The 18589-nt window shown below is 42.5% G+C and overlaps 1 protein-coding gene across 1 annotated transcript; it reads right to left on the reverse strand.

Moving 5' to 3' along the window:
* Positions 1-6515: 6515 nt before the first annotated feature.
* Positions 6516-17669, reverse strand: dhcr7 (7-dehydrocholesterol reductase). Its single transcript, XM_039795927.1, has 8 exons — positions 17560-17669; positions 16347-16455; positions 11878-12100; positions 11678-11768; positions 10672-10885; positions 10286-10490; positions 8148-8279; positions 6516-7962 (listed from the first exon to the last, which is right to left on the reverse strand). The coding sequence occupies exons 2-8, from the start codon at positions 16451-16453 to the stop codon at positions 7498-7500; spliced, it is 1437 nt and encodes a 478-aa protein (XP_039651861.1). The 5' UTR covers positions 16454-16455; positions 17560-17669; the 3' UTR covers positions 6516-7497.
* Positions 17670-18589: the final 920 nt, after the last annotated feature.

The following is an 18589-nucleotide window of genomic DNA, read 5'->3' on the forward strand; positions in this document are numbered from 1 at the left end:
GAGGAAGGGAGGCAAGTGGAGGACTCAAGGAGGCAATTTAACGGTTATGAGATGCAACCAGGGATGAGACGTCCTTTCCTCTGAATCGTCATGTGAATATGTCAGCTGTATGGGCGGAGTTAGTAACGCCTTTCAGCTGCACGGCTTCCGGGAAGGCCGCTCTTGTGTATCCTTGCTCATAGCTACTCTGTGATTCCTCCTCGATGCTCGCTCCTCGGGGCAGGAATAAGCACTTAGAGACGGCCTTCACGACGGAGGGCCAGAACGAATTCCGGTTCAACCGAGGAGTGAGGAGCTATCAAATAAGAGAAGTGAGATGCACCTTATGTGTCTGGCAATCAAGCAACTGACAAATCCACTGATACTGTTTAATCTGCTGAGTAGTCAGAAATGAGCTGAGCAGCTTAAAAGGACACGACTCCTTAGACCTTAGTTCTCATTGAGGAGGAAGGGGAGTAGAGGTGACTGAATCATGAATCAGAGGAGGAATCATGGAGCGCAGACAACAGCAGTCGCACGGCGATGGGTGTGGGTCAAGCTCAGATTAAGGGTGTGGAGGAGAGCATGTGTTTAGAAGTGTCACGCTGGATGAAGGTGAAGAAGGGAATAAGTGAGCTGTGAGGGGGGGGGATGAGGTGACATATAGACAGACAGAGTTCATGATCAGGCCACAGGGAGAGCTACAGGGTGTGGATGGGAATGGATCATCTGTGTGTGGAGAGCCTAGCATGGTTTCACAGTCCCTACAGAGCTGTATTCATCGCTATATAAGTACGTTCCATGGCTGGACCGTTCATAAAATGCAACATGTGTTAGCCCTTTATTTCTGGCTCAGGTTCTGGCAGAGTTTCTCTGGCTCGGTATCAGCGCTGGAGCCGACACGCAAAGGTCAAAGCTAATAATGTGGCGAGGAAGCACTGGGCTCAGCAATAAGATGGCTAGTAGAATAGATTGAGCATGCATGGGAGCGGCGTGGTTAACGTGTGAAACAAAGCGAGAAAACGCAGCTCGACTGCCAACAAAAGGCAAGATTGAACAGCAGTGAGGCGCACGTGTGACTAAAATGCTGACTTCACACCAGGCGTTGTGTTATATCCAACCTCAGGTTCTACTTCAGATAATAGAAAATACGGCGGATTGGATTGCTGTCATGGTGTATAATCTATACAGCGCAGAATTTTAATGGTGTGTGATTGTGGCAAGTGTGATTGAAGGTAATGGAAGAACGATTGCCCCTCGTGATTTATTAAAGAGAAAGCTATTAGTGGCTGTGTGAGGCGCTGCTGCCGCTTCAATTATCATTAGATCCAGTTCAGACCAGTCAGCTAATTGATAAGGGAAAAGTGCAAGGCTCATTCAGCATCTTCCTAGCTTTTCACATAAAGTAACTGTGGGTCTGCTGAGAGAAGTCGGCAGCTGTAAGGATGCCACGGCAGTTGGACTTTTACTCATTTACTCACATTGAAAAACAGTTGAGGTTAGAGGTCAGAGACAGTTGCAGAGCAGCAGTCCTACAGCTATTAGGGATGTTTTGCCTTGATCAACCTCATTTCAGAAAGGGAGTTTCAAGTTGCCTATGAATGCTATTTTGACCCCTCTCTCTCCATAGAAATATTTTTTTCCAAACTGATAAGCAATTTAAGTGGCTAAAGTATGTTACTGTGATTACTTATCATTGGGACCTGCAGTCGGATTCCCAGATTACTGTCAGCAGCTGTCTTTGTGACTGAATTCCATGCCAGCTAATATCCCAAATTCTGGAATAGGGCGAGGCCTGGTGAGGCTGGGAAAATCCAGTCAAAAGCGTCCTTGGTGTTGAGGCTCTGCCCAGTTTGGCAGCTTCATCTCTGGAGTCCAATGCCAGATAATATCCCTTACCCTACTCCCTACCCTCTGGACAACTGGCAGTGACCCGGGCAATTCTGCCACACACACCTTCACACCCACAAACGCATGTTTGCCTGTCCCCAAGGCAACCAAACATGTCAAACACATCCCTTGTACGGTTCACGGTGTGCGTATCTGTGAGTTCAGTGGAAGTAAATTACTCATTTTGCCCTCTGGTTGGTGTTTTCAGGAGTAAACTTTAAAGTTGCTTATCTCTCAGCATCATTTATAATCCGGTAAACAGCGTACATGTAACTACAGCAACAGCAGCACCCTGAAGCTCAATTTGGCTCAGCGTTAGCAATGCAGGATTCTGTTCTCAAGTGGAGTCTGACTATCGCCACAAGAGAAGTAGAAGGAAGTCAGGCCCTTGACTTCCACACTCCAGACATGTAAAATATGAGCAATTTGGTGCCTGAGCTCCTGCTGCTGTGGCCGCTGATGTGTGAAGAGAGTGCCTCCACGCCTCACAAGCCTTGTTAATATGAGATGTAGCATCTACAACCAATCATTTTTACCACATCAGCTATGGATTTGTGGCGCGGCCTGGGAGTCCTTTTTAATCCCTCTAATTCTTTCCCTGCTCCTAATCCTTTTTTAATTCAACTCTCTCTGTCAATTACAAGGACTCAAGCCCAAAGTGTAGGTGTAGGATTCTGTCAGCTTATTTTGGCGGACGTGCTTCTCAATTTAAGACTTGTTTCAATATGTCTGGAAGAGCACAATAGAGGAAGATTTTTTAGAGTTCAGGTGGGACGTGTTGTCTGGATTCAGGCTAAAGACAGATGCTTTTGGTCTGGAGCCATAAATTTACAATTGTTGCTAAATTGAAGGGGGGACAGACACTGTATCTGACCCAAGCTGTGACTTTTAAAGATCAGCAGACCATATCAGCAGTCTCAACATCTTTGGGGTCATCTTTGCCCTAGTAAACCCAGTGTTAACCACATGCCCTGACCTTTAGCATCAAACTTGTTTGGCTCTTTTTGTTTAGTCTGATGGTCACTGTGGATGTCTAATCAATCCATTAGCTAACAGGACGGGCCAGGCTTCAGGTCAGAGGTCAGAGGAGAAAAAAAAAGGAAGGAAGGAAGGAAGAGCAGCGGAAGAATACACAAAAAACAAAAAGGAGACTTGACTGACTTCTTTTGTTGTCAAACAGATGTACAATGATGAAACCAGAGATGGCTTTTTAAGTAGGAAGTAGAAGAAAGCGAGACTAAGCGCCTACAGCCACACTAGCAGCTCTGCGAGGCTTCACTTTGGCACAGCGGTGCTTTGACCTAATCGCTAACATCACCAAGCTAATATATGCGTACAATGAAAATGCTAACATGCGGTAGTTGGCATATTGTTTACCATCATCTTAGTCTCGCATTGCCAGACCTATCTCCACAGCGCTGCGAAGGAGGGTCTGGTTAGTCCACACAGCATTCCTGGATAGGAGAAAAACGTGCTCTGGTTCAATGGCAGTTCTTTAAACCAATCATAATCGTATTGGGCGGCGCTAAGCGTCGGACGCAGGTACAGCGCCTCTGCAAAATAGCCTCGGGAAGGAACTTGTTTTGGTGGAACATCTGCACGTAGGGAGACGAGCTCTGGAATTAAAATGGCTGTAGAGTGTGTGATAAGAATTTTACTGAAAAAAATGTGATTACCGGTTCTAGCTTGGAGGAGTCTAGAATGACAACACAAAGAAAGCGGAAGGTGAGGGACATCCGGCCGAAAATGAGAGACATCCGGCGGAACCTTCGGCGGCATCGGGACTATCCCGTAAATGAAACGTCCTTGATATAGACTACCATCATCGTAATTAAGCCATTTGCATGCTAACATTCTCTAATTAGCCCCGAACACAAAGTAGAGCTGAAGGTAATGAATGTCACTGATTTTGCAGTTGTTCAGTCAAAAACAAAAGTATTAAACAAATATAAAATTTAAAAAAATCATCCAATGACAATGCTATATGAAAAGTTACCAATGTTCTAAGGGTCACATGAATGTGTAATGTCACGGCGATCCATTCAATACATGTGGAAACATCTCACTCCAAACCACAAAGGTCAACCCTAACGTGGAGCAGGGTCTCACCAACGTCAGTGGGACACTTCGTCTAGGTCTCGGATGCATGAATGTCTGTACAGCCATGACAGTTTGTAGAGACAATACAAAAAATGGCAAACCATGAAACAGTTATTGAGATATTTCAGTGTGACCACAGTGGTGGACTGACTGACCGCTGGGAATCACCGCCCCTAGAGCCAGGCCACTAACGTGTCAAAAACTTGAGTGACTGCTTTTGTTGCTAGGCTGTTGAAGTCAAAGTAGAAGAAATGAAATAAACGGCACTTGCAATAAATGTAACCATCAAACCCAAGCACAAGAGATCAACATTATGACGGCTAGAATTGCTCCTTTGCCACCAACCACAAGCAGCCAGTCTATCTAACCTCGCCCACCGCAGTGTGATTATTAGTCCTACCTCTAAAGGCCTGGAATGCTCTTTAGAGGTCTGCTGTACTTTATGGTACATGCGAATCGTCGGTGCCCGCAGTTTGCTGACAAATCATGTACTTGCCTCCCTCTGTGGTGCCCCTTTCCTCCCGGCTTACGACTCTCACCCACAAGTCTCTTATCCCCCAAACTTCCAATAAAAACTAATTTGGCCTCTCGGGAAATCAAGCCAACTTTGGCTGAGGAGTGGCACCAACTCCAAGTATCCCATTGTGCTTTCTGTATATGGCATTCCACTACTCCACTCACTTTCTGTTTGCCTCTTATTCTCTCTGCCATTCTCTCAAATTCCCTGCTCTGCTACGGCTATTTCTTTCTCCCTGACCCCCACCTGCCTTCAGCCTTATTGCAGATGAATGCGCAGCTGCAAAAAAGGCCCTTCCACAATATGGTTATTGTGTACCCTGGACATTTATATGGATGGGTGCATGATCCCAACTCGCAAATTCAATATTCTAGCTTTTAGTGTCGTCACAAAAAGATTATCCCTTTCTTCAGATTTCCACATCTTTCACAGAGAGCTATTTGTCAACTCAGTTATGAGTGAACCCAGCCGTCACATGGCAAAGCCCCTTCAATCTTACGCAACACTTCCTCGACATCAGGGATAATTTCAGAATCAATTAACATGGTAGGAGAATGAACAGCGAATTGGTTCCATGTAACGCAATGCAATGAATCTGGGGCATAATGCATTAGCTTTGAACAAAGGAAAGGGGGAATCAATGAGTCTTCCATTATCATAACTGATTTACATTCATAACTTGTATCATTACAGTGACAGAGACCCACCGATGGTGAGGTTCAGGGAGCAGGCTGGTGCTTACATGGCATAATTGGCATAATGGATTACTAAAACACTTTAGAACAAGCTGTCAAATCATAAACGACAACATCTTCACTTTCAATGATCCACCTTAAAACATGAATTGTGCATGTGATATCAAGGTAGGCTGTAGAGCTTCAGACCAACAATCACCATTCAGACCAAAAATCACCATTGTCCTATTTACCACAATGTTTTTTTTTTTTTAACAACATCCACAAATGAGGGATTCTCTGTGCTATACATACATTCTGGGATGAGAGAAAAACATGCTCTGGTTTATTGGCATTTCTTTAAACCAATCACAATCATCTTGGCGGCTTTTTTAAATTTTAGTCGTAACAACAGAGAACTCAGATTGGACAGATAGTCTAGCTAGCTGTCTGGATTTACCCTGCAGAGATCTGAGGAGCAGTTAACCGTAGTCCTCACAAATCCACCGGAGGTTAGAACACCACCACAAAGGAAGCGGAAGGTGACGGACATCCGGCCAAAATGAGGGACAACCGGCAGAATTTCTGGCGGCACCTGAACAATTGCGGAAATTTAAAGGTCGTCAATATAGACTATTGTGAGGAAGACCTGTAGTTGTTCAAAATGATGCAAATCCAATTGAGGACGCTGTGATTCCAGCATGTGGTTGCTAATTGTTTTGGAATTTTGATGCGTAGTATCCACTGAGATTTTGTGGATGAGTTTGCAACTACTCTAACTAAATGATGATGTTAACACAGTTAAGTGTTTCCACATAAAAAAAGAGTGAGTGATTCCGAGAATAATGCAGTGGTTTGGGTCTGGATTGGGTAAAAGACTAAATGCTTTTGGGATAAAGCTTTGAATGGACAGTGAGGGAGCTACGAGTTTGTGTTTTGAGCTGTTTGTTTCTTTTTAAATGGGCTAATGATACATGACTGCCTGTGATATCTTGAGTGATTGTGTGTAATTTATGCTTTTATGTAAACCCATAGACTGTACAACACTGGGTAAACCCACTCAAACTATGCAGAGCTGTATACAAATACCATTCTCTGACCACTGGGATTAACTGTCATCTGCTGCCCCCCAGTGTTGAACATTAAAAATAACATCAGCTCTGTACACAGCTGGTGTGGTCTTTCAATTTGATTATATACTGTTGCATTAGCTACTTTGACCTTCACATTCACAAATATGTCTAAGTATTTTAATGATTCATAGCAAAAAAGTTTAACCCTTTGACCACTCTGAATTATCGAATAGATATTCAAGAATGGATCAGTGAACATTTCCAAAAGACAAGACAGAAAGATTAGTCATAAGAGAAGTTTGTTTCTTTACTTTATCGCTCCGAGTAAGGCTGTGCTGGTTTTGAGGAAATAAAAACAAGGAACAAGGAAACAAGGGACAAGCAATAACCTAACCTAACAAACGTTCCCCTGGAGTTAGATAAACAACAGTGAATACATCGGAGCACTCAGACAACCTTTAAACAAAGAGAACATAACTTTTTATGAGGTGGGTCTTGTCAGTGGAGCCAACAATCACATTTGGTCCATTAAGCCAGTAGAGTGGCAACAAAATTGATCATTAAATATATCAGTTTTTCATTCATGATTACACATTTAGTTGAAAAATGGCAAGGCTAATGAAAAGCCCCCATCATAGGCTACCTAAGTGCTAAGTGACATCATCAAATTCTTGTTTTGACTGAACAACAGGTGTTACATTTACAATGATATAAAACATCAAATTCTCACGTTTGAGAAACTGGATCCAGCCATGTTTGCCTTGGTAACTATCAAACTGCATTATGGGAATGTCACAGCATTGAGGAGAGTAGCTGTAGACAACAGCCCACTACAGGACTGACTGTTTCTGTTGCTACTGTTCAGCTGGTTTAAGATTAGCTTGGTCTTACCAGCTTCAAATACACATTGTATTGTTATTAAAATGTAGTTAACTACTTAACTATCTAACTGTGTACTGAAAGCAGCAGGCTGGTCTATCAAACTGCCTTTAACGAGGCAGTGAAATATAGTTTCTGTACCCGCATATACACATGTATAGCTGGCTACACATTAGACATGCATATCCATTTCAGAATGTATGAAATGTGGTGTTACAGACTGATCTCAATAAGTGGCGTATGTATGACACGGCAATTCGTATGCCATTTTGCCGTGTATGTTTACGCAAAGTCATGATGTCACGTTGGGTGTTACAATGTTACCTTATTCTTAGCCCCCACCCTACTTCTCGATCTCCCTCCTCCCGCTCTTTCCCCCCCCTCTCTAAAACACACTAGGAATAAGTCGGTAAGGCACAGCATCTGTGTAGCGCTTCCAGTCCTTGCCGTACTTGCTGCTGCAGCGGTGCTCATCGCGCACACAGCGGTGGACCAGCAGGATGGTCATGTATACTATGTAGAAGTATGGGAGTATGTGGCCAAAGCCACAGGCGGCGCAGTAGGCCAGCGAACCCATCAGGTCCCCTGTGTAGTTGAGGTGGCGGGCCACTCCCCAGAAACCTGAGGTCATGAGCTTGCTGCGATGAACGCCGCCATCTGTGGAGCGGTACGAGCACTCGATGTACGCTGGCTTCCGGCCCCAGATGGAGCACGAGCCGTCGGTCCGCCGGAACAGGTCCTTCTGGTGGTTGGCGGAGCGGAAGATGTAATACCCGACCAGGCCGAGCAACAGGACAGCCAGGGCGTGGGCGTTGGAGAGCTGGACTGGCTGGTACACCAGGTACAGACCCTGGACAGCCAAAACACATTTATTTACATTTAGTGCTGAAATGAACCTAATATTTGAATGTCCCTGCCAGACATGCTGAAATAGGCTGAAATCCACTCACATGATGCTGCTTAGGACCATTTAGGATGTAAGTACATATTTATGACATATTTAATACTGTGTGTGTAACCATGCATAAGTGTTACCTGCAGTGTGTAGAGGTACGGCAGCCAGACACAGTCTCCCCAGCCCAGATACCATCCAAAGTGGTCATGGCAGATATCAATGGTCTTCAGGTACCACGCCTCATTCCAGAAGAAATCCAACACATAAATGGCCTACAACAAAAAACAAAACACCCCATTTTTGGGGTGGTATCACTTTTTACTTAAACTGCGACGCAGGTAATGTAATCGGTGTAGCCCAGACACTGTGTAACACCGATAACAAAGCTACCGTGACAAGCTTACTGCCATCAACATAGCAAACAGTTCAACGGTATACACATTCAAATGATCTGATGATCTGTCCATAGTGCATGTACTTTCTCTAACTATACCTATGAGTATAGTATTCAATAATTATAGTCAGTGGTTTTGTTACTGTGCTTAATCTGTCATTACTAATTTAGCTCTGGGGAGTTTATTCCCCGGAGCCCTTACGTTTTCTCGCCACGCAGTTTTCCCTGGATTAGGGTGGCACCTAAATCATGGTTGCAGCTGTCGCCGTGATCCTGCTAGGCACCCTGCTGTGCCGTGCAGTGCCCTGCTACGCCCTGCAGTGCCCTGCTACGTCCTGCCGCCCTGCTACACCCTGCAGTACCCTGCTACGCCATGAACTACTACAACTACTATTTCTAGTCATAGTTACATTATCTTTATTGTGACTATTATTGCCACTATTCATCACACCCCCAACCGGCACCGTCAGACACCGCCTACCAAGAGCCTGGGTCTGTCCCAGGTTTCTCCCTAAAAGGAAGTTTTCCTCACCACTCAAGGTCTCTGCCTTAAAGAGAGTTTTTCCTCGCCACTGTCGCACCAAATGCTAGCTCTTGGGGGAATTACTGGAATTGTTGGGTTTTGTAAATTATAGAGTGTGGTCTAGACCTACTCTATCTGTAAAGTGTCTCAATATAACGTATTGTTATGATTTGATACTATAAATAAAATTGAATGGAATCTTCAGAGCTACACTTGAGTGTTCTAATACCCAGACAGGTCTGATAGGCATACCACAGTTTGGCAAAAATATTTATCATGCACTCCCATATCTCGTGACAATTCTTGACTTGACCGTACACTGAGCTCTTCCCTTACTTCTTCCCATTTCAAAGCAATCATATCCAAGTGGTGCGCTGCTCCTTTATAGGTGTGGAAATCACAGGGCACCCCACGATACAATACACGGTTCACGTTACCAATAATATCACGATAGAGCAATTCTGCTATAACACTGCTATGATGATCAATATATTGCTAGACAATCTATAATGATTCATCACGATGTCGGACTAACTATGAATACAAAATGCCCGTCAAAAGGTTAAGTGCAGATTTTCTCTCTTTATTCACTGCATGTCCAAACTGTTGAAAAACAGCACAATTCTGCAGCACAAGTTTTTCAGTCTGTTAATGAAAATAACACAACTATAGACTATAAAGCCAAACTGCTGTCCTCTGTCCCGTTGAAAACCTCTTCCTCTTCGGCTCGTTAAATTATGTTCGGGTTTCCCCGGATTTGAGCGCCACCTTGAGGATAAGTAGCGTTACTAGGAGCAGGGAAATCTATTCAGAGCGCCTCATTTTATATAATAAAATATCAGTATTTGGCACCAGCGTATTGATTCTCGTATTGCACGAAGGACGACATATTGCCGCATTGATATTTTGTCGCACTTCTACCTTTAAAAATAATGTGGATCATTTCAGTTTTAGACTTGATCTCAGATGTTTCATCTGGCACCCCTGCTATATAGGTCCCACATTCCTTTTTCTCTATCCATACATTTCTCTGATCTTGCCCTTTCTCCTTTGCTCTTATCTGCAGCATGAACGTTAACTGAGTTGGGAAGGATTCCTAGTCTCCACGTTGAGGTGAAAGATGCAAAGCTCAAAAGTATCTACAGTTATGCAACACATGAGACAAACATGACATTATATACAGCTTTCTAGGGTTATACATGATTAAGATCAAAAAGGCTGAGATTCATATATCTGTCAGTTTCTAATATCTCTTGGAACATTCCCATTTCACAACACTTCTGCATCCACAGGATCAGCACACAGATTTGCTCAGGTCATCAACAGATATTGGTTTAAAATACTCCCTTCTTCCCGCCTACCTGCAGTACGTTGACCAGGATCATGGAGTTGGTGACGTGGCCGTACAGTTCTTGCTGCTTGGCCATGTAGGACAGATTGATAAGAGTCCAGGCTATGATGCCGGGCCGACCGTTGAAGAAAAGCTTGAAGTCAAACCACTTGCCGATGCGTGGGTTGAACTCGATGCCCATCATGTAGTTGTAGAAGACGTTCCCTGTGAACTTGCTGCAGAATCATGAAAAAGGGTGGAAATAAAACAAGTTGATACAGTTGTGTACTAATACCTAAGCCCATAACTAGTTTACCTTTTAAGATATTATAAGCCCTGATAGACCGAGAACACTTTTCTGCTGGAGAAATCTGCTCCGACAACTTGTCGTCGTGTAATGTGTGTATAAGTACTCACCAGTCCTCAGCATTAGTGGGGAAAAGGTAGGCCTTTATGAAAGCAAAGCTGGACACAGCGTAGCCCAGTATGTTAGCACACCACATCAGGGGGATCCAGTTGTCGAAGATGATGGTGGGAGAAAACCAGTGGAAATACTGGGCGTTGGCATACCACAGAGCATGAGTGATCAGCCAACACTGCAGCCCGTTGACCTCATACTTGTTAATCAGGCCTACAGTAGTGAAAGGAAAGTGGAGGAAACACAGGAGGTTGATTTAAAAGATACTATCTGGTTTGATAATGACAAAATTCTTTCATCATTTAGTCCGATTGGTGTAACACTGGATCTCTTATTTAAAGGGAAATTTTGCTGTTTTTCAACCGGCTTTGTGTCGCTGCAGCACGGGCAGTACATGCAGATGACCGGAGCCCAGACACCCTCCATGCCAAGTGGAGCCAAAACATCTCCATCGCCGCCTGGTGGCTGGCTGCAGTTGTAGGTCATAAATCCCGCCTCCTCAATGCTAGCAGGTGGGACATTGGCCAAACTAAAAAAATCCAATTACATATCAGATAAAATTGTCCCAAAGATGGTTTCTGTCATTTGAGGTAGTTATGATCACTCTGTTTGTTCAAGTGTTCATTTTTTTTATATATAAGTTTGATTTTTATTAGTTATTTGATGCTACAAAACGGGGTGGAAAGGCATGGTTGACAGCTGCGACTGACTCGCGATTGGTCGGGCTGGTGTATTATGCCCACCGTCTGATCACTACTCTGGACTTTGGCTTCAAAATCACAAGATGGCAGCGCCTGTATCCTGGACATTTTGGCTTCACTTTTGTACAGTGGGAGGAAGTGGAAATGCGTCTCCCATCTTTTTTTAAACAGTCTGTGCTCCATGTCGCCAGCACCAGGAGCTCCCCGCTCACCCGATGCATTTGCAGAGCCAGTTGGAAATCGACAAAGTTTCCCTTTAAACAAATGTTATGGACGGTTGAGCGTGGGTTTGTGTGGCAATTACCAGCAGGAGTTCGTGCTCCATCCTGTACTCCACCAACATAGCCGGGAATAAACTTATGAGTAACATCAGGAACACACATATACAGGAACACCTAAGGGACAACACAACTTGTTTTAACACTTGCCGCCTGTTCGGCAAGAGCCGAAGACAATGGACAGGTTAAATGCCAAATTCTTCCGCTTTACTCTTCCTTTTCCTACCTGGAAGGCCACCCAGATGGCATATATCTTGGCAGCTGACCAGGTGAAGGTGGGTGCCCGGGCCCAGATGGAGAGCAGCGTGGTCTCTCCTTGGTACAGCTCCAACAGAGGCTGGCTGACAGAGCACTGGTACTGATCACAGGCCATCACGAAGTAGAAGACAATGAAAGGGGCAAAGCAAAGGAGGCCAATCACACTGCTCAAGGAAAACCAGTCCACCTCCCTGAAAAGGAATCACATACAGATACAACATGAGGGAAGTTGAAAATGATAGCACATTCAAGCTGCGATTGGGGATATTTTATGGACAAATGATATTTTCACATTCACTAAATCTGTACTGTGTGAGGTCTTAATGTTTCAAATATTACTAGAAAGCCATAACAAATTTAAAGATAATTTTTGGGGGCATTTTAGGCCTTTAAGTCCACAGGACAGATGAAAACATGAAAGGGGAGAGAGAAGGGGAAAGACGTGCAGCAAAGGTCCGCAGGGTGGAATCAAACCCGCAACCACTGCGCCAAGGAATGAACCTCTATATATGTGCGCCTGCTCTACCAACTGAGCTAACCCAGCCACAACTAGAAAGCCAAATTAAGTGTTAGAAAGATAAGACCACAACATTGACACAATACACAAAAAAAATTATTAATTTTCATGTATGACTTGAAAACCAAAAAATCTTGCATGTCTTGACAGCTGATACAGTATGTCTATTCCAAGTTTATTAATAATAATACATTTTATTTATATAGCGCTTTTTAAAGTACTTAAAGACACTTTACAATAAAACCAGTGCACTGAGCACATTAAAACAAGTGAAGCAATACTGACACATAAAAGACGAGCATATAAACAGCAACTAACAGCAGCTGAAATGTACAAAGTGATATTATTAGAGGATGAAGGCTAATCTAAAGAGGTAGACTAGGTTTTTATAAGTGATTTGAATGTGTCCATGGCCCTAATGGTCACGGATAACACACGTAACTAACAGTGTTAGGAGTAACGCGTTACAAAAGTAATGCAATTACAGTAATGTATTCCTTTTTGCTGTAACGCAGTAATATAACACATTACTAATTACATTTCGGTAATGTTGTACTTGTTACAATCTCAGTAACGCGACTTACTACGCATTTAAACTCAACATTTAGTGGTGTTTTGTTTTTTTAAGAATTCACCGACACCGCAAAACATTTCTTCACAGGAAAAAAAAGCTGTGGGTATTATTTCCTGTTGCTGGATTCGATGGTTGAGATGACTGCAGAGACCGATACATTTGTGAGATGGACATTTTTTTCAGGAGTTATTACGCTGCGTTGAAGCGAGCTGTTCCGTCTCTGTTCCCGCGGTCAGAGGCAGAACCAGAACCAGAACCAGGGACGGTACGTCAGCGCGGACAGCGGTGTGTCCGAGCCGCTGACAGATAGAAACATGTCGGGAATTAATGTTGAGGCTTGCTACACGTAAACATAATTGCATTTTATCAGCCGTGGAGAGTAACTATGCCGTACTGCAATACAACTGTAAGGTACTTTTAATTGAGTATTTTAATATCCTCCTACTTGCCTATTGTACGTTTTACTTCTCTATTTTTATAGCTTTAGTTACTTTGCATATTCATAATAATTATACAAAATATTATGAATAATCTATGATTTATTAAAGTGGATGAAGATGAGACTTTGTTGATCCGGTGGTGAAATTCACAAGCTACCTGCCAAGTCAAACTTCAGCTGTTATTTTGGTGAAAGTAACTCAAAAGTAACGCAAAAGTAGTGTATAGGGCTGGGCGATATGGAGAAAATCAAATATCCAATATTTTTTACCAAATATATCGATACCGCAACGATATTGTAGTGTTGACTATTGGTGCTTTCACAAAATATTTACACAATGAGATTTTAGATGAATAATCATCAGTAATGAGGATATAATGACTAAGTGGGTAAAGGCAAATAACAGAACAGCTACAACAGTCTGGAAAGTTCAGAAAATGACATCACTTTACTGGTATGCTGCCTTTAACAGGAAAATACAACAATTATGCCTTATTATGATATTACGATATCCAAAATCTAAGACAATATCTATATATATATTGCCCAGCTCTAGTAGTGTAACGCATTACAATTAATAACTAATTACTCTCAAATGACAGTAGCTAGTAATCTATAATGTATTACATTTTGGAAGTAACTGGCCCTACGTAACTACTAGTGATGGCGAGATGAAGCCTCATGAAGCACCGAAGTGTTCCAGCAAAAGGGTTAATTTGCTCTCAGCACCACCTGAGTGTTAAACAGGGAGATATACTGTATTACAGATGGGCTATGGGAGCTGTTTTTGACTATAGAAGGCAGCACGGTGGCTCAGTGGTTAGCACTTCTGCCTCACAGCAAGAAGGTTCTGGGTTCCCAACATAAAGACATGCATGCAACTAGGACTACAGCTGAAAATTAGCCGACTGGATAACACTGGCGCATTTACAGAAATGTTGATTAATGTGCATTGTCCTAATCAAATAAATAAATCAGCAAAAAGTGTGGTGTCCACACTGGGACCCTCTTTGTCGACCTGGGCCCCTTGGCTCAATATGTCAAGCCAACCGTTACCAATTTAGGGGTTAAAATTGACTTTGATATTAAGCTTGACAAACAGATCGGGGCAGTGGTTAAAGCAGGCTTTTTCCAACTACGGCAGTTAGCCAAAATAAAGCCGATTCTTACTAGGCAGCACTTTGACACAGTAATGCACGCCTTTGTGACCACTCGGTTGGATTACTGTAACGCCCTCTATGTAGACATCAGTGCCTCATCTGCTGCTCGTCTCCAGATGGTGCAAAACACTGCGTCGCGTCTTTTAACTGGAGCACGTAAATATGAGCACATTACCCCCGTTTTGGCTTCACTCCACTGGCTGCCTGTATATTTTAGGATCCATTTTAAAATAAACTGACTTGTGTTTAAATCCCTAACTGGTTTTGCCCCATCCTACCTGTCCGAGCTGCTTGACCCCTACACACCGACCCGCTCACTCAGGTCAGCTGAACAACTGCGCCTGAGTGTGCCTAAAACAAAGCGGAAACATAAAGGGGATCGTGCCTTTGCTGTGGCAGCTCCAAAAATACGGAATGAGCTACCTCTGCCTATTAGACGGGCTTCTTCGCTGTCTAATTTTAAATCTCTCCTTAAAACCCACCTTTTTTTCCTTGGCCTTTCCCAACTGAGGCTGACATTTTTGTGCAAAATCTTTTACTGTGATACTGTTTCATGTTTTAAATGATAAATGTTTTAAATGACTTCTACTTTGTTCTGTACAGCACCTTGTGCAATGTTGGTTGCCTTTTAAAGTGTTTTAAAAAATACATTTTGATTGATTGATTGATAGTAATAAGAATGAAGAAAAAATAAATGTTCATGACCCCATGTATTTCAATATAGTGTGTCTTTTCTGGTGGTGTACGATAATTAACATAACTGTATAATAAACGGATTTTCTTGAGAGGAATGCTGCTATCAAACGTGTGTAAATCAGTCCTTTTGGTCATCATATAATAATAGCAGGAGGGGCAATATTAGTATTGTAAAACTGGAAAGTGGCAGTGCTTTAACCGGGCAGAGGACAGTGAATGTACTTGTGTGGATTATGAATGTATAATTAGATCTGGGCAATATAGCAATATCGTGATATGGGACTAGATATCGTTTTAGATTTTGGATATCGTAATATGGCATACGTGTTGTCTTTTCCTGGTTTTAAAGGCTGCATTACAATAACGTGATGGCATTTTCTGAACTTACCAGACTGTTGTAACTGTTCTATTATTTGCCTTTACCCACTTAGTCATTATATCCACATTACTGATGATTATTTATCAAAAATCTCATTGTGTAAATATTTTGTGAAAGCACCAATAGTCAACAGTACAATGTCGTTGCAGTATCGATATCGAGGTATTTGGTCAAAAATATTGTGATATTTGATTTTCCCCATATTGCCCAACCCTATGTATAATAAAACCGTGTAGATTCAAACCACTTCATGTCATCAATGACGTCATTTGTCTAAAACGATAGAAGCCTCCATACGCGCTTCACGGGAAAATCCCCGGATTTCACGACACACGCTTCGAGGCCTCGGCACAGAACGTTACATCACTAGTAACGACAGTGTTCTGAGTGCTGCCAAATGGCGAGTGACTTACAGTGAAATACTGTGCCTGAACGCATCCTGTGTGGACACAAAGTGAGTCGATCACTTAGCAATTGGTTCCAAAATGTTAACAGATACTGCGTCAGATCTTTAAGTGTATGCAGCACTCTAACATTATCCCTTCAATCTCAATTTACAAGATCATTTTGTGAGTCTTGGCTTGAAGGCAAGTTTAACTTTGTGATAAACTTGTGAAGTATATTAGATGACAAAATGGCCCTTTAGCAACCTGTGAGATAACATCAACTCACCATGCTCTCCCCCACTGTGCTGGCTGCTCCCCCTGTTCAGATGCTTTCCCATTGGCATGGTGCTGGGTTCGTCTCCTGGTGGCCTCCATGGCCACTGCATCATTCATTTCTGGTGAAGGATTAAGGTTATCAGGTTAAGATCAGTTATACAGCAGCGTGCTGTACTTTCTGTACTTTCTACACCACTACAGCCCATCTAAGGCAATATGCAGCGGCACGCACCAAATACACCAATACACCTATGAACAGGATACAATCTTCTTTTTCTCACAGATTCTGTCTTTTTGTGTGAACTCCTCTAACGAAAGAACCAAAGTGAAGGCACCATGACAGGTGAAAACATGTAACGTTCCACAAGCCAAATAGTAATAAACAGATAATGAGTTAATGGGGGCGGTTAAAGTTCATGTCCAGAGATGTGACATAACACACAGGGCCTTGGGTGGAGGTTAGGAGGCTCTGGATTGCCCACCATTTTTATTCAACTGTATTTTAAAATGCTGTTCTCTGTGACTGCAAATCTCCCTCTCTCTTATACACACACACACACACACACACACACACACACACACACAGACACACAGACACACAGACACACACGGGTCAGTGAACTTTTAAAAGCCTCTTGGGTTCAGTTGCTGGCTCTCTCCTCTGACACATCCCCCTGGCTTTTGGGTGCTGTTTTGGTTTGTGTTAGTGGACCATACAACACACACACACTATAACTACATAGTATATATATATATATATATATATATATATATATATATATATATATATATATATATATATATATATATATAACCATACAGTGTTGCCTCTCTGTTTTGTCCAACATGGCCATGTTAACATGTTAAGCATGTTTTTTTCAGCAACTTCATGAAATAAGTGAGGACGGAAGGGGGGGGGGCAACCCTCCGTTGTATAACGTCAACAAAGACGAAACCTTCCAGTCTGTTTTTAGTGTGTTCAATAACATTTTATTTTAGCACTTGTTGTCTCTTGCACGTGCCTATATACTCTGACGCTAAATTACTATATGAACTTAGTTACATCGAATTATTAACGACCAACAGGCTATCTTTTGCATCCTGAACGGTGCCCCTTGTAGCATGACATTATTGACATTAGGAACGTTAAATGTAACGTTAACACGCGTTAAACCGGATTATAATCCCGTTACAGATGCTCTATTGTATCGTAGCTCACTCACCCGTAGATAAAAGACAGAACAAGGGGAAGGCGGGCTGCTCGTCTCCTGTTTCCTCCCGGGCCAGGTGCTGGTTATCATGCAACCGCTGGGTAAAACTCACCGTAGGAGCAGAGACTCCGCCCATAACGCGACTACATAACACAATTCAACCAATGGTATCAGTGCAAAGGCGGGCCTGGGAAGTGAACTGGCTTCTCATTGGGCCATTCTAACTGGAGCCACCAGCACCTGACACATTCGCCAGTGGTTGAATGGTTTAGCCCATAAAACGAGGAACTGGCATCATTATGAATAAATAGCTGTCATTATTATCTTCGTTGTGTGGCCAAACACTGGCCTTTGACATCCTAGATTTTTTATAATAAGTTGTTGTATTACTATAATACCAATGATAAATGCATAAAGATATTAACAGCCAACTTTTGCTTAGATAGAATTCTTCATACGGTTTCTCCTTCATGCACCAACATGTGTGGCTCTGTCTTGTTTCTAGGAAATACATATTAGAAACAAGTAGGCTATTAGGCCTATGTCATCTTAAATAGCAAAACCACTCACATTAAAAAAAGAAATCAAACATGTCACCCTCTAATTCTGAGTACCCAGTTGATAAAAAGAACAATTTAATTTCCTGCTTGGACAGAAGTGTTAGAGACTAAATATAGCATGTGTACTGCATATGTATTTACAACCAAGACTATATTGCAGTTAAACAATAGTTTCTATGCTAGCAACTAATAGTTGGTCAATCTAATCTTTAATACAATCAAAAACATATTCCTATGGTGTTACAGTTACCTTAAGTTTCCCTTCTTGACAATGTATTTTTCGTTTTACAATATTTTGTCATCCTACTTCACATCGATGCAAGTTACCAAGAGGACTTATTGGTACCAAAAACACAGCACAAGTGGACATGAAAGGAGCACAGCAATGGTGTTGAAACCGACCCAGATAAGATTTCTACCATCACAACCTGGCCAGTACCAAAAACTCTAAAAGAATTGAGGTCATTTCTTGGTTTTGCTGG

Source organism: Perca fluviatilis, chromosome 3, assembly GCF_010015445.1.
Source record: "Perca fluviatilis chromosome 3, GENO_Pfluv_1.0, whole genome shotgun sequence".
NCBI lineage: Eukaryota > Metazoa > Chordata > Actinopteri > Perciformes > Percidae > Perca > Perca fluviatilis.

Excerpts from the sequence above, each read along its gene's own strand:
- dhcr7 (XM_039795927.1), bottom strand. The coding sequence starts at position 16,453 with ATGAATGATGCAGTGGCCATGGAGGCCACCAGGAGACGAACCCAGCAC. Across the intron at positions 10,491-10,671 it reads CCCACTAATGCTGAGGACTG|CAAGTTCACAGGGAACGTCT; the intron begins GTGAGTACTTAT and ends ATGATTCTGCAG. Across the intron at positions 8,280-10,285 it reads TCCTGGTCAACGTACTGCAG|GCCATTTATGTGTTGGATTT; the intron begins GTAGGCGGGAAG and ends TTTTTGTTGTAG.